Source organism: Oncorhynchus tshawytscha, linkage group LG21 (genome assembly GCF_018296145.1).
Source record: "Oncorhynchus tshawytscha isolate Ot180627B linkage group LG21, Otsh_v2.0, whole genome shotgun sequence".
Taxonomy (NCBI): Eukaryota; Metazoa; Chordata; class Actinopteri; order Salmoniformes; family Salmonidae; genus Oncorhynchus; species Oncorhynchus tshawytscha.
Window position 1 is genome coordinate 6,764,777 of NC_056449.1, and position 24,104 is coordinate 6,788,880.

At 46.3% G+C, this 24,104-nt stretch overlaps 1 protein-coding gene across 1 annotated transcript in view; it reads left to right on the top strand.

Moving 5' to 3' along the window:
- LOC112220473 (dedicator of cytokinesis protein 2) overlaps positions 1-24,104 on the top strand; it is a 186,137-nt gene that overhangs the window by 148,283 nt on the left and 13,750 nt on the right. The window contains exons 30-41 of the mRNA XM_042302941.1: positions 1,592-1,670; positions 1,803-1,903; positions 1,997-2,055; positions 2,224-2,372; positions 2,505-2,590; positions 2,718-2,874; positions 3,976-4,016; positions 8,728-8,818; positions 9,553-9,663; positions 9,893-9,982; positions 18,515-18,619; positions 18,870-19,011. Coding sequence (XP_042158875.1) covers positions 1,592-1,670; positions 1,803-1,903; positions 1,997-2,055; positions 2,224-2,372; positions 2,505-2,590; positions 2,718-2,874; positions 3,976-4,016; positions 8,728-8,818; positions 9,553-9,663; positions 9,893-9,982; positions 18,515-18,619; positions 18,870-19,011 — 1,211 coding nt within the window. The remainder of the gene's footprint in view (positions 1-1,591; positions 1,671-1,802; positions 1,904-1,996; positions 2,056-2,223; positions 2,373-2,504; positions 2,591-2,717; positions 2,875-3,975; positions 4,017-8,727; positions 8,819-9,552; positions 9,664-9,892; positions 9,983-18,514; positions 18,620-18,869; positions 19,012-24,104) is intronic.

Here is a 24,104-nt window from a genome sequence, read left to right on the forward strand (position 1 = left end):
TGCCTAGTCTCCGTGATCTAAATGCCTTGTCTTTAGTCAGCTGCTGTACAACACAACATTCTAAAAGTGGCTAGTTTCATTTTGCCTTGCCTCATGTCGGCCTGAACTGGGCTGAAGGCCGACGTTGTCTCATTAACAACAGGGGTCGCTGGACCAACGTTTTAAGATATTTCCTCAAAAAAAGTTTCAAACATGCAACTGATATTCCATTCTGTTACATTAGGTCCACGGTGAGCAGATGTGTTGTTGTTGGTTGTTGTGGACTGTAGCTTCTACAGGATTTGTCATGTCGCTAGGCTGTAAGGGACTGTTTATCCTATGAGACCAGACAAGGCCTTAGATAACACACCATGATACTAGCCCTGGGATACAGATGGGGGGTTGAGAGAGACAGAGAGATTTCCATAGGCCAAGGATATGTCCGATAGCACAGTGCAGAGAGAGAGAGAGAGAGAGGGCGAGAGAGATAAAGAGATAGCTAGAGAGAGAGAAGATAAGGATGAGTGGACACGGGTTAATAAGGGAAGGATGAGGAGATAGAGTGTTTCCTAGAGAGAAACGATAGAGAGGTCTGATGGAGGGAGCAATCAGTTATTTTACAGGATTAATAAGATAGATTGTGCCTGGAAGAGAAAGGCAAGGGAAGATAGTCAGCTAGTTTACTTGAACTTCACTTTTTAAACTTAGATAAAGTTAAATATGGTAAAATAGTTTAGTCCCTTTACATAACAATTGGAATTATTTTAATAATTACTCATGTATTATCAGTACCTGCTCAAGCTATATGGATATCCGTATATATGGATACTGTGTCAATATTGTATTATTGATATCATTTACATGAATATTCGTATCAGGTCCAATTGATATAGATATCAGATGGCATGTATAATGATAACATATCAATACAGTTAACATTGATACAGTATATTGGTAGAGATAGATATAGAACATTGAGATAGAACATTGATACAGTATATTGGTAGAGATAGATATAGAACATTGAGATAGAACATTGATACAGTATATAAGTAGAGATAGATATAGAACATTGAGATAGAACATTGATACAGTATATTGGTAGAGATAGATATAGAACATTGATACAGTATATAGGTAGAGATAGATATAGAACATTGAGATAGAACATGATACAGTATATAGGTAGAGATAGATATAGAACATTGATACAGTATATAGGTAGAGATAGATATAGAACATTGAGATAGAACATGATACAGTATATAGGTAGAGATAGATATAGAACATTGATACAGTATATAGGTAGAGATAGATATAGAACATTGATACAGTATATAGGTAGAGATAGATATAGAACATTGATACAGTATATAGGTAGAGATAGATATAGAACATTGATACAGTATATAGGTAGAGATAGATATAGAACATTGATACAGTATATAGGTAGAGATAGATATAGAACATTGATACAGTATATAGGTAGAGATAGATATAGAACATTGATACAGTATATAGGTAGAGATAGATATAGAACATTGATACAGTATATAGGTAGAGATAGATATCATGCTGTCATCTCATAAACTGTACACTGTGTCTCTGTCAGGGTGTTCCTCAGAGCCATCAACACCTACGCTGACACCATGAACCTCAAATTCCTCAACAACAATGACTTTGAAGTGCAGGTCAGTGTGTGTATGTGTGAGTTTTTGTGTTTGTATGTGTGAAAATGATGAAAGTGAACACTCCACACTCATTCTCTCTCTCACACACACACACACATTCTCATTATTTTGATCCCTCTCTTCTCTCTGTAGTTGTGGAATAATTACTTCCATTTGGCTGTGGCATTCATTACCCAAGAGTCATTGCAACTGCAGCACTTCTCTCCAACCAAGAGGAACAAGATCCTGGCAAAGTGAATTCAATTTAAACAATTTCTCTTTTGTTTCTCCTCTGGCAATATTAACGATAATGTACTAAAACGAAGCTGATTTATTTTTATCTTCAGGTATGGAGACATGAGGAGACTCATCGGTTTTGCCATACGGGACATGTGGTACAAACTGGGTAAGTGTGTGTGCGTGTGTGTTTGCGTGCGAATGTATGCATGTGGGTGTTACAGACTCTGAGACTGTGTGTGTGTGTGTGTGTGTGTGTGTGTGTGTGTGTGTGTGTGTGTGTGTGTGTGTGTGTGTGTGTGTGTGTGTGTGTGTGTGTGCGTGCGTGCGTGCGTAGGTGGGAATAAGATCTGTTTTATCCCTGGGATGGTGGGTCCTATCCTGGAGATGACTCTGATTCCTGGGGAAGAGCTGAGACGAGCCACCATCCCCATCTTCTTCGACATGATGCAGTGTGAACACAAACTCTCCGCGCACTTCCAAAAGGTGTGACAGTGGCACACACACACACACACAACCACACACGCATGCGTGCGCACACACACCCAGACTTTTACAGCTTCCCGAGAGGCTTACCCATTCTCTATCGCTTCTCTCCCTCTGTCTGTCTGTCTGTAGTTTGAGAATGAGATCATTCTGAAGCTGGATCATGAGGTGGAGGGAGGAGGAGGAGATGAGAGATACATGGAGCTACTGGAAACCATGTGGGTGTCTTTCATCAATACCAATATCCACATCACAGGCAATATCTGTAACCTTATACTGTAACCTTACACGTACTGGCTTACGTGTGTGTGCGTGTGTGTGTCCGTGTGTGTGTGTGTTTGTCAGACTGTTGGAGTGTGCTGTGGAGCATCCCTTGTTAAGGCCAGAGGTCGAGCACTTCGTTGACTTGGTGAAGGGACTCCTGGTGCGTCTCCTTGACTACCGCACGGTGATGAGTGACGACAGCCGCAACAACCGCATGAGCTGCACCGTCAATCTGCTGGTACGCTCCGCCCACGACAGGAAGATCCACATTGGGCAGACTGCTGCAATCTTTCATCAGCGTATCTGGTGTCGCGGCGATTAGCACGTTGTTGCGTCAACTGCTGTACACACACCTTCGTGTTTCATGTGTCATCAGCCGCCTCGAGCAAATCCATCTTGAGTTGCAGTTTCACTTTCAGCACAAAACTACACCCTTCTCCCCAACAATAAACCAATCTGTTGCTCTGTATATCATCTGACAATCAATTCCATGCCAATCAACAGTGCCCGCCGTGTAGCCGTTACATGGCATCACCAGCCACTAAGTAACATCCAACTAATTATGACCTCGTTCTGATACATTCTAAAAATAGTAATACATTGGAACCTTCGTCTTCTACAACATCCAGTAACAGCATCTGTTAGACTAAATATAAAATCCCAGATCAGTAAAAGATAAGATGGGTCTCAGAAGCATTACTAGCCTGCCGTTGTTGTGTTACTGTATTATACTGTGACACTATAGTAGTCACACGGGGCGGTCTGTCTGTCAGTAACACAGCTGTAAAGCACAGTTAGGCCTATTCAGCCCCCTATGGCTATGCATTAGCCATTCCTTTTCATGACGCGCTGTTTTGAGAGCTAAATATCCTTACCTCCGGCTAGCTAACATTAGCATGCTATGCTACACGCAAGCTAATCATCCTTACCTCATGCTAACTGACATTAGCATGCTATGCAATATGCAAGCTAATCATCCCTACCTCAGTCTAACGACGTTAGCATGCTATGCAATATGCAAGCCAATCTTCACTAGCTCAGGCTAACTGACATTAGCATGCTTTAGCTAACACACAGATCCTCGGGCTGCATCTGGATCACTCAGATGCAGAGATTATCGGAGTGTTTTAGATGGGGACGTACGCTGGAGATGTGTGTGTTCTGCCTTGAGTGTTATTCTCAGTAAGTGAGCACAAGAGAAGAAACGTGGTGTGTGTGTGCGTGCGTCGTGTGTGTGTGTGTGTGTGGGCTGGTGATGAGACACACACACACTCTCTCTCCCCACACACATGTCCACGCTAACAAGCAAAGTCTCACACTCCTCTCTGTTGTTTTGCAGAATTTCTACAAGGACATCAACCGTGAAGGGATGTACATCAGGTGACACTTTATGCAACAATAACACGTTGTCATTTCAATTGTAGATAGGTTTCATAACTCTAGTTACACAACCACTCTACTTTCATATATATTTAAAACGTTAGAGTGTTTCTGTATATGTATGACTGCCCGTGGTGTTGGACTGGGCAGGCTACATGAGCTGGTTAGACCGTGTATAACAGTGGATTACTCACTGGGTGAGGGCGAAAATGTGACCTTGTGTGTGTGTCTGTGCCTGTGTGTGTGTGTGTCTGTGTCTGTGTCTGTCCATGTGTGTGTGTGTGTCTGTGTCTGTGTCTGTCCGTGTGTGTGTGTGTGTGTGTGTGTATATGTGTGTGTATAATCTGACAAGGGATTATCTCAATCCTGCTGAATTAATGTCAAAAATCCAGAGGATCAGGCCCTCCACTCACAGCAACATGTGCACTCATTTTAGGAGAGAGAGAGAGAGAGAGGGATGGAGAGAGAGGGAGGGATGGAGAGAGGGAGAGAGAGAGAGAGACTGAGTGGGAGAGAGAAAGAGGGGGAGGAGAGAGAGGGAGGGGGAGGGATTGAGTGAGAGAGAAAGAGAGGGAGAGAGCGAGAGAGAGGGAGCGAGAGAGAGAGATGGAGAAAGAGAAAGATGTAAATAGGGAGTGTGAGGTGTATTGAACTGAAAGAGGGATGGAGGGAGAGTGGGGGGAGATGGGAGAGATTGTGAGAAAGTGAAGGACAGAGAGAGACAGAAAGTGAGAGGAGAGAGGTTAATCAAACAACTCAAAGAGGAGATGATAAAGAGGAAGGCGTATTCCAAAAGGAGGAATGTACTGTGCATTCGGAAAGTATTCAGACCCCTTCCCTTTTAAACATTTTCTTTACATTACAGCCTTGAATGCATTTTTCCCTCATCAATCTACACACAATACCCCATAATGACAAAGTCAAAACAGGTTTTTAGACATTTTTGCAAATGTATAAAAAAAAACAGATACCTTATTTACATAAGTATTCAGACCCTTTGCTATGAGACTTGACATTGAGGTGAGGTGCATCCTGTTTCCATTGATCATCCTTGAGATGTATCCACAGCTTGATTGGAGTCCACCTCTGGTAAATTCAGTTGATTGGACATGATTTGGAAAGGCACACACCTGTCTATATAAGGTCCCACGGTTTGCAATGCATGTCAGAGCAAAATCCAAGCCATGGGGTCGAAGAAATTGCCCGTAGAGGTCCAACACAGGATTGTGTCGAGGCACAGATCTGTCTACAGTATTGAAGGTCCCCAAGAACACAGTGGCCTCCATCATTCTTAAATGGAAGAAGTTTGGAATCACCAAGACTGGCCACCCTGCCAAACTGAGCAATTTGAGGAGAAGGGCCTTGGTCAGGGAGGTGACCAAGAACCCGATAGTCAATCTGACAAAGCTCCAGAGTACCTCTGTGGAGATGGGAGAACCTTCCAGAAGGACAACCATCTCTGCAGCACACCACCAATCAGGCTTTATGGTAGAGTGGCCAGATGGAAGACACTCTTCAGTAAAAGGTACATGACAGCCCGCTTGGAGTTTGCCAAAAGGCACCTAAAGACTCCCAGACCATGAGAAACAAGATTCTCTGATCTGATGAAACCAAGATTTGAAGGCCAAAGAGGATGAAATCTGTCACCATCCCTATCGTGAAACAAATTGGTGGTAGAATCATGCTGTGGGGATGTTTTTCAGTGGCAGGGACTCGGAGACTAGTCAGGATCGAGAGAAAGATGAACAGAGCAAAGGACAGAGAGATCCTTGATGAAAACCAGCTGCAGAGCACTCAATATCTCAGACTGGGGTGAAGGTTCACCTTCCAACAGGACAACGAACCTAAGCACACAGCCAAATCAAAGCAAGAGTGGCTTCGGGACAAGTCTCTGAATGTCCTTGAGTGGCTCAGCCAGAGCACAGATTTGAACCCGATCAAACATCTCTGGAGAGACTGGAAAATAGCTGTGCAGCGACGCTCCCCATCCAACCTGACAGAGCTTGAGAGGATCTGCAGAGAAGAATGGGAGAAACTTCCTAAATACAGGTGTGCCAAGCTTCTAGCGTCATACCCAAGAAGATTCTAGGCTGTAATCGCTGCCAAAGGTGCTTAAACAAAGTACTGAGTAAAGTGTCTGAATACTTATGTAAATGTAAGGCGGAGGGGGTGTATAAATTTGCAAAAATCTCTAAAAACCTGCTTTTGCTTTGTCATTATGGGGTATTGTGTGTAGATGGGTGAGGGAAGAAACCATTTATTCCATATTTGAATAAGGCTGTAATGTAACAAAATGTGGAAAAATTCAAGGGGTCTGAATTCTTCGTGAATGTGTTAAACAGATGTAGGAGGAAATGAAAGTTAAGCTAGTCAAAGATACACTGCTTTTCTCTGTTGGAAACCTAGAATGTTAAAAACCCTTAAAATGTCACATTTGACAGAATCTGAAAAAGGTACCAATGTATCTGCTGAGAATGGGTGACAGGGAGGGTTAGAAATAACAGAGACAGAGAGAGAGACACACACAGAGAGACACACACAGAGAGAGACACAGAGAGAGAGACACACACACACACACACAGAGACACAGAGAGAGACACAGAGAGAGATACACTTAGAGAGACACATAGGGAGACAGAGTGAGAGACAGAGAGAGACACAGAGAGACATAGAGACACAGAGAGACATAGAGACACAGAGAGAGACACACACACAGAGAGAGACACAGAGAGAGAGACACAGAGAGACAGAGAGAGAGACAGAGAAATAAGAGGAAAAGAGAGGGCAGAGAGACAGAGAGAGACACAGAGAGCGACAGAGAGAGAGAGACACAGAGAGACAGAGAGAGACACAGAGAAATAAGAGGAAAAGAGAGGGCAGAGAGACAGAGAGATACACAGAGAGAGACACAGAGAAATAAGAGGAAAAGAGAGGGCAGAGAGACAGAGAGATACACAGAGAAATAAGAGGAAAAGAGAGGGCAGAGAGACAGAGAGAGACACAGAGAGAGACACAGAGAAATAAGAGGAAAAGAGAGGGCAGAGAGACAGAGAGAGACACAGAGAGAGACACAGAGAGAGAGACAGAGAGAGACACAGAGAAATAAGAGGAAAAGAGAGGGCAGAGAGACAGAGAGAGACACAGAGAGATACACAGAGAGAGAGACACAGAGAGACAGAGAGAGAGACAGAGAAATAAGAGGAAAAGAGAGGGCAGAGAGACAGAGAGAGACACAGAGAAATAAGAGGAAAAGAGAGGGCAGAGAGACAGAGAGAGACACAGAGAGAGACACAGAGAGAGAGACACAGAGAGACAGAGAAATAAGAGGAAAAGAGAGGGCAGAGAGACAGAGAGAGACACAGAGAGCGACAGAGAGAGAGAGACACAGAGAGACAGAGAGAGACACAGAGAAATAAGAGGAAAAGAGAGGGCAGAGAGACAGAGAGATACACAGAGAGAGACACAGAGAAATAAGAGGAAAAGAGAGGGCAGAGAGACAGAGAGAGACACAGAGAAATAAGAGGAAAAGAGAGGGCAGAGAGACAGAGAGATACACAGAGAAATAAGAGGAAAAGAGAGGGCAGAGAGACAGAGAGAGACACAGAGAGAGACACAGAGAGAGAGAAACAGAGAGACAGAGAGAGACACAGAGAAATAAGAGGAAAAGAGAGGGCAGAGAGACAGAGAGAGACACAGAGAGATACACAGAGAAATAAGAGGAAAAGAGAGGGCAGAGAGACAGAGAGAGACACCGAGAGAGACACAGAGAAATAAGAGGAAAAGAGAGGGCAGAGAGAGAGACACAGAGAAATAAGAGGAAAAGAGAGGGCAGAGAGACAGAGAGCGACACAGAGAGACAGAGAGAGACACAGAGAAATAAGAGGAAAAGAGAGGGCAGAGAGACAGAGAGAGACACAGAGAAATAAGAGGAAAAGAGAGGGCAGAGAGACAGAGAGCGACACAGAGAGACAGAGAGAGACACAGAGAAATAAGAGGAAAAGAGAGGGCAGAGAGACAGAGAGAGACACAGAGAGAGAGAGACACAGAGAGAGACACAGAGAGAGACACAGAGAGAGAGACAGAGAGCGACACAGAGAGAGAGAGACAGAGAGAGACACAGAGAAATAAGAGGAAAAGAGAGGGCAGAGAGACAGAGAGAGACACAGAGAAATAAGAGGAAAAGAGAGGGCAGAGAGACAGAGAGAGACACAGAGAGACAGAGAGAGACACAGAGAAATAAGAGGAAAAGAGAGGGCAGAGAGACAGAGAGAGACACAGAGAAATAAGAGGAAAAGAGAGGGCAGAGAGAGACACAGAGAGCGACACAGAGAGAGAGACACAGAGAAATAAGAGGAAAAGAGAGGGCAGAGAGAACAGAAAAAAGGAAGGTAAATAGAAAGAGAGAGAGAGGTGAAAGGGAGACCTAGGGTTAAGGCAAGCGAGGGCAGACTCGTGTTTTTTGTCCCTGAGGACACAATAAAGTTCTGCCCACTAAGTTCCACAGTGTTCACGTCAGACTGTGATGTGTACAGGTCAAGGCCATCACAATCACATAACAGATTGGCTCCGTTGTATCACAGAATGTTGGTCGAGTCACTGAGTTGTCTAGGCAACCCTGACATCTAGTGGACAATGGTATACATTACAGTTTGATGTGTATTAACCCGTGTGTGTGTGTGTGCGTGTGTGTGTGTGTGTGTGTGTGTTACAGATACCTCTACAAGCTGAGAGACCTTCACATGGCTGTGGAAAACTACACCGAGGCTGCATACACCCTGTTGCTTCACTCTCGCCTGCTCAAGGTACACATAAACAGACACGCGCGTGTACCCACCCACCCACCCACGAACAGACCCACCCACCCACGAACACACCCACCCCACCCAAACACACACACACACACACCACCCACCCACCCACGAACACACCCACCCACCCACGAACACACCCACCCACCCACGAACACACACGCACTGACATTCACTTGTAATTTGAATTGGTCCTCTGAGCACAAAAAAAGGACTGTAAAGGACATGAAGGACTGTAAAATCACCAGGAACTTAGGCTCAAGTGATTTTAATGTAGGAAACCAATTCCCAAGTATCCCCACGCATGAATATAGAGCATATGTTAATGTTTCTCAGTGTAGTCAAGGTTTAAATGATTCAGTGTTTGTCAAATGCCTACAGTGGTTCTCCCTTTAAAAGTTTAGAGCTTTAAGGTGGCATATTGTGATACATTCTGGCAACAATGGCCGACACTTAAATAACGTGCCACAGAATTCAGCCGCACCCTGCAAGCTGTGCTGCAGTTCGCCGCAACTCTTGAAGGAAGAATCGCTGTATATCTGTTTGAGCTTCTTGCGGCCCATTTGCAGTCTACAAAATATTTCTAGAACTATGCTCCGACCCCCTGACCATCCACTCCAGTCCTGTTTATAGCATGTCCTACCGCTCTGATTGTTTCATCTCTGCCCCCTCTATTTCTTTATCTCTCCACCCCTCCATCCCTCCCTAAATCCCTACACCGCTCGCAGTGGTCAGAGGACCAGTGCAGTCCCCAGTTTGAGGTGCGTAGCTGTCAGACCCAGCGCCAGCAGAAGGAGGATCTCTACGAAACCATCATCGGGTACTTCGACAAGGGCAAGGTCAGGAGCAGAGTCGGCTAATCTTGATTCTGTATAGTGTCTTGGCTGGATGGATAGATGCATTGAAGTTGGACACAGTCTCTGTGCTCTCTGTTGCGGAGTCGGTGATCTTGCTATGTTACGTACGTCTCTGCTCTCTGTAGAAGTGTTGGAGTTGGTTATCTCGTAGAACCTTCTCTTCTCTCCATGGGTGTGTGTTGGTAATCGTTCGTCTCTCTGGGTTGTGTAGATGTGGGAGGAAGCTATAACTCTGTGTAAGGAGCTGGCTGACCAGTACGAGATGGAAGTGTTTGAATACGAGCTGCTCAGCCAGAGTCTGGTAAGACACACTGTTGCGTCCTATTCCGCATATGGATGTTTTGTCGGCAAGCTGCCTTCATTTAGTGTTTCTTCTTGACTTCTAACACCCTTCACAGGGACCCCCGAGAACTCTCCTCCACTCTTCTCGCTTTCTCTTGACTTCTCCTCTCCTTCAGCCCTTACAGTACATCACATTTGGACTGTTCTCCTCCGCTTCCCCTCTCGTGGTTTTTCTCCTCTCTCGCCTCCCAAGAGTCTCACTTCACTCCTCTGAAATGTGTCGTTGTGCAATAAATATGATAGATTCTGCCCTTTTATCTTTTCTCCGGTATTTCAGCGTTGAAAAACAGGGTGTGTCATTTGTCTTGCTGTAGCTTTATCCTGTCTCGATCTTCCTCTGTCTGTCTGTTGCTCCCACACACTCTCTGTCTGTCTGTTTCTCCCACACACTCTCTGTCTGTCTGTTTCTCCCACACACTCTCTGTCTGTCTGTTTCTCCCACACACTCTCTGTCTGTCTGTTTCTCCCACACACTCTCTGTCTGTCTGTTTCTCCCACACACTCTCTGTCTGTCTGTTTCTCCCACACACTCTCTGTCTGTCTGTTTCTCCCACACACTCTCTGTCTGTCTGTCTGTTTCTCCCACACACTCTCTGTCTGTCTGTTTCTCCCATACACTCTCTGTCTGTCTGTTTCTCCCACACACTCTCTGTCTGTCTGTTTCTCCCACACACTCTCTGTCTGTCTGTTTCTCCCACACACTCTCTGTCTGTCTGTTTCTCCCACACACTCTCTGTCTGTCTGTTTCTCCCACACACTCTCTGTCTGTCTGTTTCTCCCACACACTCTCTGTCTGTCTGTTTCTCCCACACACTCTCTGTCTGTCTGTTTCTCCCACACACTCTGTCTGTCTGTTTCTCCACACACTCTCTGTCTGTCTGTTTCTCCCACACACTCTCTGTCTGTCTGTTTCTCCCACACACTCTCTGTCTGTCTGTTTCTCCCACACACTCTCTGTCTGTCTGTTTCTACCACACACTCTCTGTCTGTCTGTTTCTCCCACACACTCTCTGTCTGTCTGTTTCTCCCACACACTCTCTGTCTGTCTGTTTCTCCCACACACTCTCTGTCTGTCTGTTTCTACCACACACTCTCTGTCTGTCTGTTTCTCCCACACACTCTCTGTCTGTTTCTACCACACACTCTCTGTCTGTCTGTTTCTCCCACACACTCTCTGTCTGTCTGTTTCTCCCACACACTCTCTATCTTCCTCTGTCTGTCTGTTTCTCCCACACACTCTCTATCTTCCTCTGTCTGTCTGTTTCTTCCACACACTCTCTGTCTGTCTGTTTCTCCCACACACTCTCTGTCTGTCTGTTTCTCCCACACACTCTCTGTCTGTCTGTCTGTCTGTCTGTCTGTCTGTCTGTCTGTCTGTCTGTCTGTCTGTCTGTCTGTTTCTCCCACACACTCTCTGTCTGTCTGTTTCTCCCACACACTCTCTATCTGTCTGTCTGTCTGTCTGTCTGTCTGTCTGTCTGTCTGTCTGTCTGTCTGTCTGTCTGTCTGTCTGTCTGTCTGTCTGTCTGTCTGTCTGTCTGTCTCCCACACACTCTCTGTCTGTCTGTTTCTCCCACACACTCTCTGTCTGTCTGTCTCCCACACTCTCTGTCTGTCTGTCTGTGTCTGTCTGTCTGTCTGTCTGTCTGTCTGTCTGTCTGTCTGTCTGTCTGTCTGTCTGTCTGTCTGTCTGTCTGTCTGTCTGTCTGTCTGTTTCTCCCACACACTCTCTGTCTGTCTGTTTCTCCCACACACTCTCTATCTTCCTCTGTCTGTCTGTTTCTCCCACACACTCTCTATCTTCCTCTGTCTGTCTGTTTCTCCCACACACTCTCTATCTTCCTCTGTCTGTCTGTTTCTCCCACACACTCTCTGTCTGTCTGTTTCTCCCACACACTCTCTATCTTCCTCTGTCTGTCTGTTTCTCCCACACACTCTCTGTCTGTCTGTTTCTCCCACACACTCTCTATCTTCCTCTGTCTGTCTGTTTCTCCCACACACTCTCTGTCTGTCTGTTTCTCCCACACACTCTCTATCTTCCTCTGTCTGTCTGTTTCTCCCACACACTCTGTCTGTCTGTCTGTCTGTCTGTCTGTTTCTCCCCACACTCTCTATCTTCCTCTGTCTGTGTCTGTTTCTCCCACACACTCTCTGTCTGTCTGTCTGTCTGTCTGTCTGTTTCTCCCCACACTCTGTCTGTCTGTTTCTCCCCACACTCTCTATCTTCCTCTGTCTGTCTGTTTCTCCCACACACTCTCTGTCTGTCTGTCTGTCTGTCTCTGTCTGTCTGTCTGTCTGTCTGTCTGTCTGTCTGTCTGTCTGTCTGTCTGTCTGTCTGTCTGTTTCTCCCACACACTCTCTGTCTGTCTGTCTGTCTGTTTCTCTCACACACTCTCTATCTTCCTCTGTCTGTCTGTTTCTCCCACACACTCTCTATCTTCCTCTGTCTGTCTGTTTCTCCCACACACTCTGTCTGTCTGTTTCTCCCACACACTCTCTATCTTCCTCTGTCTGTCTGTTTCTCCCACACACTCTCTGTCTGTCTGTTTCTCCCACACACTCTCTATCTTCCTCTGTCTGTCTGTTTCTCCCACACACTCTCTGTCTGTCTGTTTCTCCCACACACTCTCTATCTTCCTCTGTCTGTCTGTTTCTCCCACACACTCTCTGTCTGTCTGTTTCTCCCACACACTCTCTATCTTCCTCTGTCTGTCTGTTTCTCCCACACACTCTCTGTCTGTCTGTTTCTCCCACACACTCTCTGTCTGTCTGTTTCTCCCACACACTCTCTGTCTGTCTGTTTCTCCCACACACTCTCTATCTTCCTCTGTCTGTCTGTTTCTCCCACACACTCTCTGTCTGTCTGTTTCTCCCACACACTCTCTGTCTGTCTGTTTCTCCCACACACTCTCTGTCTGTCTGTTTCTCCCACACACTCTCTGTCTGTCTGTTTCTCCCACACACTCTCTGTCTGTCTGTTTCTCCCACACACTCTCTGTCTGTCTGTTTCTCCCACACACTCTCTGTCTGTCTGTTTCTACCACACACTCTCTGTCTGTCTGTTTCTCCCACACACTCTCTATCTTCCTCTGTCTGTCTGTTTCTCCCACACACTCTCTGTCTGTCTGTTTCTCCCACACACTCTCTGTCTGTCTGTTTCTCCCACACACTCTCTGTCTGTCTGTCTGTCTGTCTGTCTGTCTGTCTGTCTGTCTGTCTGTCTGTCTGTCTGTTTCTCCCACACACTCTCTGTCTGTCTGTTACTCCCACACACTCTGTCTGTCTGTCTGTCTGTCTGTCTGTCTGTTTCTCTCCACACACTCTCTGTCTGTCTGTTACTCCCACACACTCTCTGTCTGTCTGTCTGTCTGTTTCTCTCACACACTCTCTGTCTGTCTGTTTCTCCCACACACTCTCTATCTTCCTCTGTCTGTCTGTTTCTCCCACACACTCTCTGTCTGTCTGTTTCTCCCACACACTCTCTATCTTCCTCTGTCTGTCTGTTTCTCCCACACACTCTCTGTCTGTCTGTTTCTCCCACACACTCTCTGTCTGTCTGTTTCTCCCACACACTCTCTATCTTCCTCTGTCTGTCTGTTTCTCCCACACACTCTCTATCTTCCTCTGTCTGTCTGTTTCTCCCACACACTCTCTATCTTCCTCTGTCTGTCTGTTTCTCCCACACACTCTCTATCTTCCTCTGTCTGTCTGTTTCTCCCACACACTCTCTGTCTGTCTGTTTCTCCCACACACTCTCTGTCTGTCTGTCTGTCTGTCTGTCTGTCTGTCTGTCTGTCTGTCTGTCTGTCTGTCTGTCTGTTTCTCCCACACACTCTCTGTCTGTCTGTCTGTCTGTTTCTCCCACACACTCTCTGTCTGTCTGTCTGTCTGTCTGTTTCTCCCACACACTCTCTGTCTGTCTGTTTCTCCCACACACTCTCTATCTTCCTCTGTCTGTCTGTTTCTCCCACACACTCTCTATCTTCCTCTGTCTGTCTGTTTCTCCCACACACTCTCTGTCTGTCTGTTTCTCCCACACACTCTCTATCTTCCTCTGTCTGTCTGTTTCTCCCACACACTCTCTATCTTCCTCTGTCTGTCTGTTTCTCCCACACACTTTCTATCTGTCTGTTTCTCCCACACACTCTCTATCTTCCTCTGTCTGTCTGTTTCTCCCACACACTCTCTGTCTGTCTGTTTCTCCCACACACTCTCTGTCTGTCTGTTTCTCCCACACACTCTCTGTCTGTCTGTTTCTCCCACACACTCTCTGTCTGTCTGTTTCTCCCACACACTCTCGGTCTGTCTGTCTGTCTGTCTGTTTCTCCCACACACTCTCTGTCTGTCTGTTACTCCCACACACTCTCTGTCTGTCTGTCTGTCTGTCTGTTTCTCTCACACACTCTCTGTCTGTCTGTTTCTCCCACACACTCTCTGTCTGTCTGTTACTCCCACACACTCTCTGTCTGTCTGTCTGTCTGTCTGTTTCTCTCACACACTCTCTGTCTGTCTGTTTCTCCCACACACTCTCTGTCTGTCTGTTACTCCCACACACTCTCTGTCTGTCTGTCTGTCTGTTTCTCCCACACACTCTCTGTCTGTCTGTTACTCCCACACACTCTCTGTCTGTCTGTCTGTCTGTTTCTCTCACACACTCTCTGTCTGTCTGTTTCTCTCACACACTCTCTGTCTGTTTTTCTCCCACACACTCTGTCTTCTGTTTCTCCACACACTCTCTATCTTCCTCTGTCTGTCTGTTTCTCCCACACACTCTCTATCTTCCTCTGTCTGTCTGTTTCTCCCACACACTCTCTGTCTGTCTGTTTCTCCCACACACTCTCTGTCTGTCTGTTTCTCCCACTGTCACTCTCTGTCTGTCTGTTTCTCCCACACACTCTCTGTCTGTCTGTTTCTCCCACACACTCTCTGTCTGTCTGTTTCTCCCACACACTCTCTGTCTGTCTGTTTCTCCACACACTCTCTGTCTGTCTGTTTCTACCACACACTCTCTGTCTGTCTGTTTCTCCCACACACTCTCTATCTTCCTCTGTCTGTCTGTTTCTCCCACACACTCTCTATCTTCCTCTGTCTGTCTGTTTCTCCCACACACTCTCTGTCTGTCTGTTTCTCCCACACACTCTCTGTCTGTCTGTTTCTCCCACACACTCTCTGTCTGTCTGTCTGTCTGTCTGTCTGTCTGTCTGTCTGTCTGTCTGTCTGTCTGTCTGTCTGTCTGTCTGTCTCTGTCTGTCTGTCTGTCTGTCTGTCTGTCTGTCTGTCTGTCTGTCTGTTTTTCTCCCACACACTCTCTGTCTGTCTGTTACTCCCACACACTCGTCTGTCTGTCTGTCTGTCTGTTTCTCTCACACACTCTCTGTCTGTCTGTTACTCCCACACACTCTCTGTCTGTCTGTCTGTCTGTTTCTCTCACACACTCTCTGTCTGTCTGTTTCTCCCACACACTCTCTATCTTCCTCTGTCTGTCTGTTTCTCCCACACACTCTCTGTCTGTCTGTTTCTCCCACACACTCTCTATCTTCCTCTGTCTGTCTGTTTCTCCCACACACTCTCTGTCTGTCTGTTTCTCCCACACACTCTCTGTCTGTCTGTTTCTCCCACACACTCTCTATCTTCCTCTGTCTGTCTGTTTCTCCCACACACTCTCTATCTTCCTCTGTCTGTCTGTTTCTGTCTGTTTCTCCCACACACTCTCTATCTTCCTCTGTCTGTCTGTTTCTCCCACACACTCTCTATCTTCCTCTGTCTGTCTGTTTCTCCCACACACTCTCTGTCTGTCTGTTTCTCCCACACACTCTCTGTCTGTCTGTCTGTCTGTCTGTCTGTCTGTCTGTCTGTCTGTCTGTTTCTCCCACACACTCTCTGTCTGTCTGTCTGTCTGTTTCTCCCACACACTCTCTGTCTGTCTGTCTGTCTGTCTGTTTCTCCCACACACTCTCTGTCTGTCTGTTTCTCCCACACACTCTCTATCTTCCTCTGTCTGTCTGTTTCTCCCACACACTCTCTATCTTCCTCTGTCTGTCTGTTTCTCCCACACACTCTCTGTCTGTCTGTTTCTCCCACACACTCTCTATCTTCCTCTGTCTGTCTGTTTCTCCCACACACTCTCTATCTTCCTCTGTCTGTCTGTTTCTCCCACACACTTTCTATCTGTCTGTTTCTCCCACACACTCTCTATCTTCCTCTGTCTGTCTGTTTCTCCCACACACTCTCTGTCTGTCTGTTTCTCCCACACACTCTCTGTCTGTCTGTTTCTCCCACACACTCTCTGTCTGTCTGTTTCTCCCACACACTCTCTGTCTGTCTGTTTCTCCCACACACTCTCGGTCTGTCTGTCTGTCTGTCTGTTTCTCCCACACACTCTCTGTCTGTCTGTTACTCCCACACACTCTCTGTCTGTCTGTCTGTCTGTCTGTTTCTCTCACACACTCTCTGTCTGTCTGTTTCTCCCACACACTCTCTGTCTGTCTGTTACTCCCACACACTCTCTGTCTGTCTGTCTGTCTGTCTGTTTCTCTCACACACTCTCTGTCTGTCTGTTTCTCCCACACACTCTCTGTCTGTCTGTTACTCCCACACACTCTCTGTCTGTCTGTCTGTCTGTTTCTCCCACACACTCTCTGTCTGTCTGTTACTCCCACACACTCTCTGTCTGTCTGTCTGTCTGTTTCTCTCACACACTCTCTGTCTGTTTGTTTCTCTCACACACTCTCTGTCTGTCTGTTTCTCCCACACACTCTCTATCTTCCTCTGTCTGTCTGTTTCTCCCACACACTCTCTATCTTCCTCTGTCTGTCTGTTTCTCCCACACACTCTCTATCTTCCTCTGTCTGTCTGTTTCTCCCACACACTCTCTGTCTGTCTGTTTCTCCCACACACTCTCCGTCTGTCTGTCTGTCTGTCTGTCTGTCTGTCTGTCTGTCTGTTTCTCCCACACACTCTCTGTCTGTCTGTTTCTCCCACACACTCTCTGTCTGTCTGTCTGTCTGTCTGTCTGTCTGTCTGTCTGTCTGTCTGTCTGTCTGTCTGTCTGTCTGTCTGTCTGTCTGTCTGTCTGTCTGTCTGTCTGTCTGTTTCTGTTTCTCCACACACTCTCTATCTTCCTCTGTCTGTCTGTTTCTCCCACACACTCTCTATCTGTCTGTTTCTCCCACACACTCTCCGTCTGTCTGTCTGTCTGTTTCTCCCACACACTCTCTGTCTGTCTGTTTCTCCCACACACTCTCTATCTTCCTCTGTCTGTCTGTTTCTCCCACACACTCTCTGTCTGTCTGTTTCTCCCACACACTCTCTATCTTCCTCTGTCTGTCTGTTTCTCCGTCTGTCTGTCTGTCTGTTTCTCCCACACACTCTCTATCTTCCTCTGTCTGTCTGTTTCTCCCACACACTCTCTATCTTCCTCTGTCTGTCTGTTTCTCCCACACACTCTCTGTCTGTCTGTTTCTCCCACACACTCTCTGTCTGTCTGTTTCTCCCACACACTCTCTGTCTGTCTGTTTCTCCCACACACTCTCTGTCTGTCTGTTTCTCCCACACACTCTCTTGTCTGTCTTTTTCTCCCACACACTCTCTGTCTGTCTGTCTGTCTGTCTGTTTCTCCCACACACTCTCTGTCTGTCTGTCTGTCTGTCTGTCTGTTTCTCCCACACACTCTCTGTCTGTCTGTCTGTCTGTCTGTCTGTCTGTCTGTCTGTTTCTCCCACACACTCTCTGTCTGTCTGTCTGTCTGTTTCTCCCACACACTCTCTGTCTGTCTGTCTGTCTGTTTCTCCCACACACTCTCTGTCTGTCTGTCTGTTTCACCCACACACTCTCTGCCTGTCTGTTTCTCACACACACTCTCTGTCTGTCTGTTTCTCACACACACTCTCTGTCTGTCTGTTTCTCCCACACACTCTCTGTCTGTCTGTTTCTCCCACACACTCTCTGTCTGTCTGTTTCTCACACACACTCTCTGTCTGTCTGTTTCTCCCACACACTCTCTGTCTGTCTGTTTCTCACACACACTCTCTGTCTGTCTGTTTCTCACACACACTCTCTGTCTGTCTGTCTGTTTCTCCCACACACTCTCTGTCTGTCTGTCTGTTTCTCTTCCCCTCTCCACCCTACCCCCTAACCCTCTCCACCCTACCCCTAACCCTCTCCACCCTATACCCCCTAACCCTCTCCACCCTACCCCTAACCCTCTCCACCCTATACCCCCTAACCCTCTCCACCCTACCCCTAACCCTCTCCACCCTATACCCCCTAACCCTCTCCACCCTACCCCCTAACCCTCTCCACCCTACCCCTAACCCTCTCCACCCTATACCCCCTAACCCTCTCCACCCTACCCCTAACCCTCTCTCCCACCCCTACTACCTCTATCTCCCCCAACATCCTCTCTCTCTATCTCTCTCCCAAACCTTTCATCTCTCTCCCTCTTTCCTATACCTCTCTACCCCCCCCCCCCCACCTCCCCCTCTCTCTGCAGAAGCAGCAGGCTAGGTTCTATGAGAACATTATGACGATCCTGAGGCCCAAGCCAGATTACTTTGCTGTGGGCTACTACGGACAGGGTTACCCTCCCTTCCTCAGGGTATGTCTAAGCATCTGCCTAACCTTATATTCACAATGTCTCGTTTTAGCTCCAAATGAACTGTGAAAGAGCTTATATCTACATGATTTCGAGGAGGTCAATAATGATTTATTACAAAGTAAACAACAGATTGTCAATCCACAAGAGGAAGCAATATCAACATCCACATTTTTAAAGAATGCAGTCTTATGTAGTGTTTATGACTGTTCATAACCACCTTATGACTGTGTATAACTGTTTCTAACCTCAGAACAAGGTGTTTATCCACCGGGGGAAGGAGTACGAGCGTAGAGACGACTTCCAGAACCAGTTGATGAGTCAGTTCCCCAGCGCTGTCCGTCTCAATATCACCACCATGCCTGGAGACGACGTCAGACTCTCCCCTTTGCAGTGTATCCTTATGTACACACACACAATGTACACACACACACACACACCTACACACATACACACAGATGCGATTTCAGCAGGTAAATCTTGGTGGGGCAAAAAAACGGGGGGAAAAAGTGCCAGCAAAGCCACAACGCAACACTAAACAATACTCAGCACTATAACGGTGCCAAACGGAGCCCACAAACTGTTAGTGTAACGATGTGCGCTGAGAGTCGGGAAGCAAGTTCAGGGAGTGAGTGTTTTAATCAAATAAATGTAACGTCAAATAAATGTAACGAGACAGAGACAAGAAGGCCTGGGGAAGGAACCCGAAGGGAAGGTAATTAGGGAGGTGATGGAGTCCAGGTGAGTCTGAAGACGTGCAGGTGTGTGCAACGATGGTGACAGGTGTGCGCCATGACATGTGACCTAGAGGCCCGGAGAGGGAGCACACGTGACTGTTAGGGCCTACATAAAGCTGTCCCAACAGCAGTGCCAACACCTTACCACCTGGCTACATCAGCGGAGTCTTGTCTGGCAGCGAAACAGTTCATTCAGCCTTGTAGTGGCTTCCTTACCAATTGACCATAGCCACTGCCCAAGCCTGAAGCGGGATTGTTTAGGGACGCATACAGTCCACATTCGACGTTCCCAAAACGGCAAAAACATTCCATGAGATCCAGGGATACGGTGCAACAAAAAGTTTTCCTTTTCTTATATCTAACAAAAACTGATTCTCCAATCAACTTAGATCATAGATTACTCGACATATATATGTCTGTATGTCTGTATGGTCAAAAGACTGTTCCTCTCCCGCTTCTAGATAGGAGCCCTCTTCCCCCCGAAGGCCCAACTTCCCGCCTTTATCCTATTACTAACACACACCACAGTACAATGAATGGGCAAGAGGTGGAGCCAGAAACAAAGTTGCACTAATGACAAAGGAATATATCTCAATCAGGTGAAGATAAATCATAAAAGGTACGTACCTAATATATTCAACTTCCAAAAATGTCAAGAGTTTTGACGTCCAAAAATGTATGAGTACGACATCCAGGATTCAGAGGTGCACGTGTTTTGAAACACTGTGTGTGTGTGTGTGTGTGTGTGTGTGTGTGTGTGTTCGTGTGTGTGTGTGTGTGTGTGTGTGTGTGTGTGCGTGTCTCCATCAACCTCCAGGAGCAGACAGAGTTTATTGATAGGTCTCTGTAAGATAATGGTCTTGGTCTTAACCATGACACGACCTTTGGCCCCTGGAAAAGCCTCCACGACATGCCCCGTTAGCCAAGAGTTCCTTGGGGAGGTGTCATCGACAGAAGACAACAATAAGTTTCTCTTAGTTTTGTTCCACTTGTTCCTCTTCTGCATATGTAGAAGATACTCCCTTAGCCATCTCTTCCAGAAGAGGTCAGTGATATATTGTACTTATATTGTAGGTTGCTTCTCTGGAATAGTCCTGGTGGCAGGACTGGCTTAACTTTCAGATGAAGCAGATGGTTCAGGGTCAGGAGTTCCAGATCATTAGGGTCATTTGTCACAGTTGTGATTGGTCTGTCGTTCTTGATCGCCTCAACTTCACACAAAGCAGTCTGCAAAGCCTCATCATGCAATAATTGCTCTTTAAGGACTGAATAGAGGATATTTTTCACCAGTCCGATCAACCGATAACCCCCCCCCCTCCCCCCCATGGTGGGCTCCAGAGGGAGGTTTGAATGACCATGTCACTCCTTCCTTCAGTAATTCATTTTGAATATTGTTGTGATCCAGCTCTTTCAGAGCTTCTCCTAGCTCTCTGTGTGTTCTTTGTTGGTGCCATTGTCGGTTCTGATACTTGTTACTGGGCCCCTTCGACAGATCAACCTGCACAGGGCATTGATGCAGGAATCATTATCCAGATAACTAGCAACTTCTAGATGGACAACTCAACTCACAAGGCAAGTAAAGATCACACCATACCGCTTCACACGAACGCGGCCTGGCTTCACCTCTATGGGGACGAAGTAATCTATGCCCACATGGGTGAAAGGTGGCAAATCAGGTGACACCCGATCTTGTGGAAGGTCGGCCATCTTCTGTTCTCCAGCTCTAGCTTGCATCCGCCTGCAGAAGACACACCTCTTAAGGATCTTCCTTGCTAAGGAGTTGGCACAGGGTATCCAATATCACTGGTCGAAGTCTGGAAAGCATGTGACCTCTCCCAGAGTGGCCAACCTGCTCATGGATGTGGAGTAAGATGAGTCTGGGGATGTAGGAGTCTTTGGGAAGAATCATAGGATTCTTTAGTTCTGTAGGCATAGCAGCTTTGCTTAGCCTTCCTCCCACTCTCAGAATGCCATTGTCAACAATTGGATGAAGCTTACAGATTGAGACGCTTCTCTTGGCACATTGTTTTCCTTTCACAACGAGTGCAAATTCTTGTTTAAAGTGCTGTTGTTGCTCAAATCTAATAACATTTTCTGCTTCATCTAGGTCATCCACAGATAGACTTTCTTTTCCAAATATCAGTTTGAACTTGTCACTTTGTTTCTTCAGTGAGTTTTTAAACTCTGATCTGATCCTGGATCGTTTTTTCTGGCTTAACTGTAGAAGAAGTCTCTTCAGCTTAAACAAAAGTGGTTTCTAATGACAATTGAGATTGAACAAACTATAGCATAAGGGCACAACAAGCGGATATGAGGCATTCCGTAATTTTGATTAAGACATTAATGAGCGAGCTAGGACAGATGTAACTGTCACGACTTCCGCCCGAAGCCGGCTCCTCTCCTTGTTCGTGCGACGGTCGACGTCACGGGCTTTCTAGCCAACGCCACTCCATTTGTCACTGATACATTCGTTTTGTCTTGGCAGGGCCAATGGTGAATGTTCATCATTCTAAACTTGTACAAGAGACCCTTATTCCCAGATTTTGGAACACACAGCCACTCCATTGAATGGCAGGCTAGTGATTGAATTTTTTGAGGTCTAATCAAATCAAAGTTTATTTGTCACGTGCGCCGAATACAATGCAATGCTTACTAACAGGCTCTAACCAACAGTTTAAAAAAGGTATTAGGTGAACAATAGATAAGTAAAGAAATAAAAACAACAGCTAAAAAGACAGAGAAAAATAACAGTAGCGAGGCTGTATACAGTAGTGAGGCTATATACAGTAGCGAGGCTGTATACAGTAGAGAGGCTATATACAGTAGCGAGGCTATAACAGTAGAGAGGCTATAACAGTAGAGAGGCTATAACAGTAGCGAGGCTGTATACAGTAGCGAGGCTATAACAGTAGTGAGGCTGTATACAGTAGCGAGGCTATAACAGTAGCGAGGCTATATACAGTAGCGAGGCTGTATACAGTAGCGAGGCTATATACAGTAGCGAGGCTATAACAGTAGCGAGGCTATAACAGTAGCGAGGCTATAACAGTAGCGAGGATATATACAGTAGTGAGGCTGTATACAGTAGCGAGGCTATAACAGTAGCGAGGATATATACAGTAGCGAGGCTATAACAGTAGCGAGGATATATACAGTAGCGAGGCTGTATACAGTAGCGAGGCTATAACAGTAGCGAGGATATATACAGTAGCGAGGCTATAACAGTAGCGAGGCTATAACAGTAGCGAGGATATATACAGTAGCGAGGCTATAACAGTAGCGAGGCTATATACAGTAGCGAGGATATATACAGTAGCGAGGATATATACAGTAGCGAGGCTGTATACAGTAGCGAGGATATATACAGTAGCGAGGCTATAACAGTAGCGAGGATATATACAGTAGCGAGGCTATAACAGTAGCGAGGATATATACAGTAGCGAGGCTATATACAGTAGCGAGGCTATATACAGTAGCGAGGCTATAACAGTAGCGAGGCTGTATACAGTAGCGAGGCTATAACAGTAGCGAGGCTATAACAGTAGCGAGGCTATATACAGTAGTGAGGCTATAACAGTAGCGAGACTATAACAGTAGCGAGACTATATACAGTAGTGAGGCTATAACAGTAGCGAGACTATATACAGTAGCGAGGCTATATACAGTAGCGAGGCTATAACAGTAGCGAGGCTATATACAGTAGCGAGGCTATAACAGTAGCGAGACTATATACAGTAGCGAGGCTATAACAGTAGCGAGGCTATATACAGTAGCGAGGCTATATACAGTAGCAAGGCTATATACAGTAGAGAGGGTATAACAGTAGCGAGGCTATAACAGTAGCGAGGCTATATACAGTAGCGAGGCTATAACAGTAGCGAGGCTATAACAGTAGCGAGGCTATAACAGTAGCGAGGCTGTATACAGTAGCGAGGCTATATACAGTAGCGAGGCTATAACAGTAGCGAGGCTATATACAGTAGCGAGGCTATAACAGTAGCGAAGCTATATACAGTAGCGAGGCTATAAACAGTAGCGAGGCTATATACAGTAGCGAGGCTATATGCGGTAGCGAGGCTATAACAGTAGCGAGGCTATATACAGTAGCGAGGCTATATACAGTAGCGAGGCTATAACAGTAGCAAGGCTATAACAGTAGCGAGGCTGTATACAGTAACGAGGCTATAACAGTAGCGTGGCTATAACAGTAGAGAGGCTATATACAGTAGAGAGGCTGTATACAGTAGCGAGGCTATAACAGTAGCGAGGCTGTATACAGTAGCGAGGCTATAACAGTAGTGAGGCTGTATACAGTAGCGAGGCTATAACAGTAGTGAGGCTGTATACAGTAGCGAGGCTATAACAGTAGCGAGGCTATATACAGTAGCGAGGCTGTATACAGTAGCAAGGCTATATACAGTAGCGAGGCTATAACAGTAGCGAGGCTATAACAGTAGCGAGGCTATAACAGTAGCGAGGATATATACAGTAGCGAGGCTGTATACAGTAGCGAGGCTATAACAGTAGCGAGGATATATACAGTAGCGAGGCTATAACAGTAGCGAGGATATATACAGTAGCGAGGCTGTATACAGTAGCGAGGCTATAACAGTAGCGAGGATATATACAGTAGCGAGGCTATAACAGTAGCGAGGCTATAACAGTAGCGAGGATATATACAGTAGCGAGGCTATAACAGTAGCGAGGCTATATACAGTAGCGAGGATATATACAGTAGCGAGGATATATAC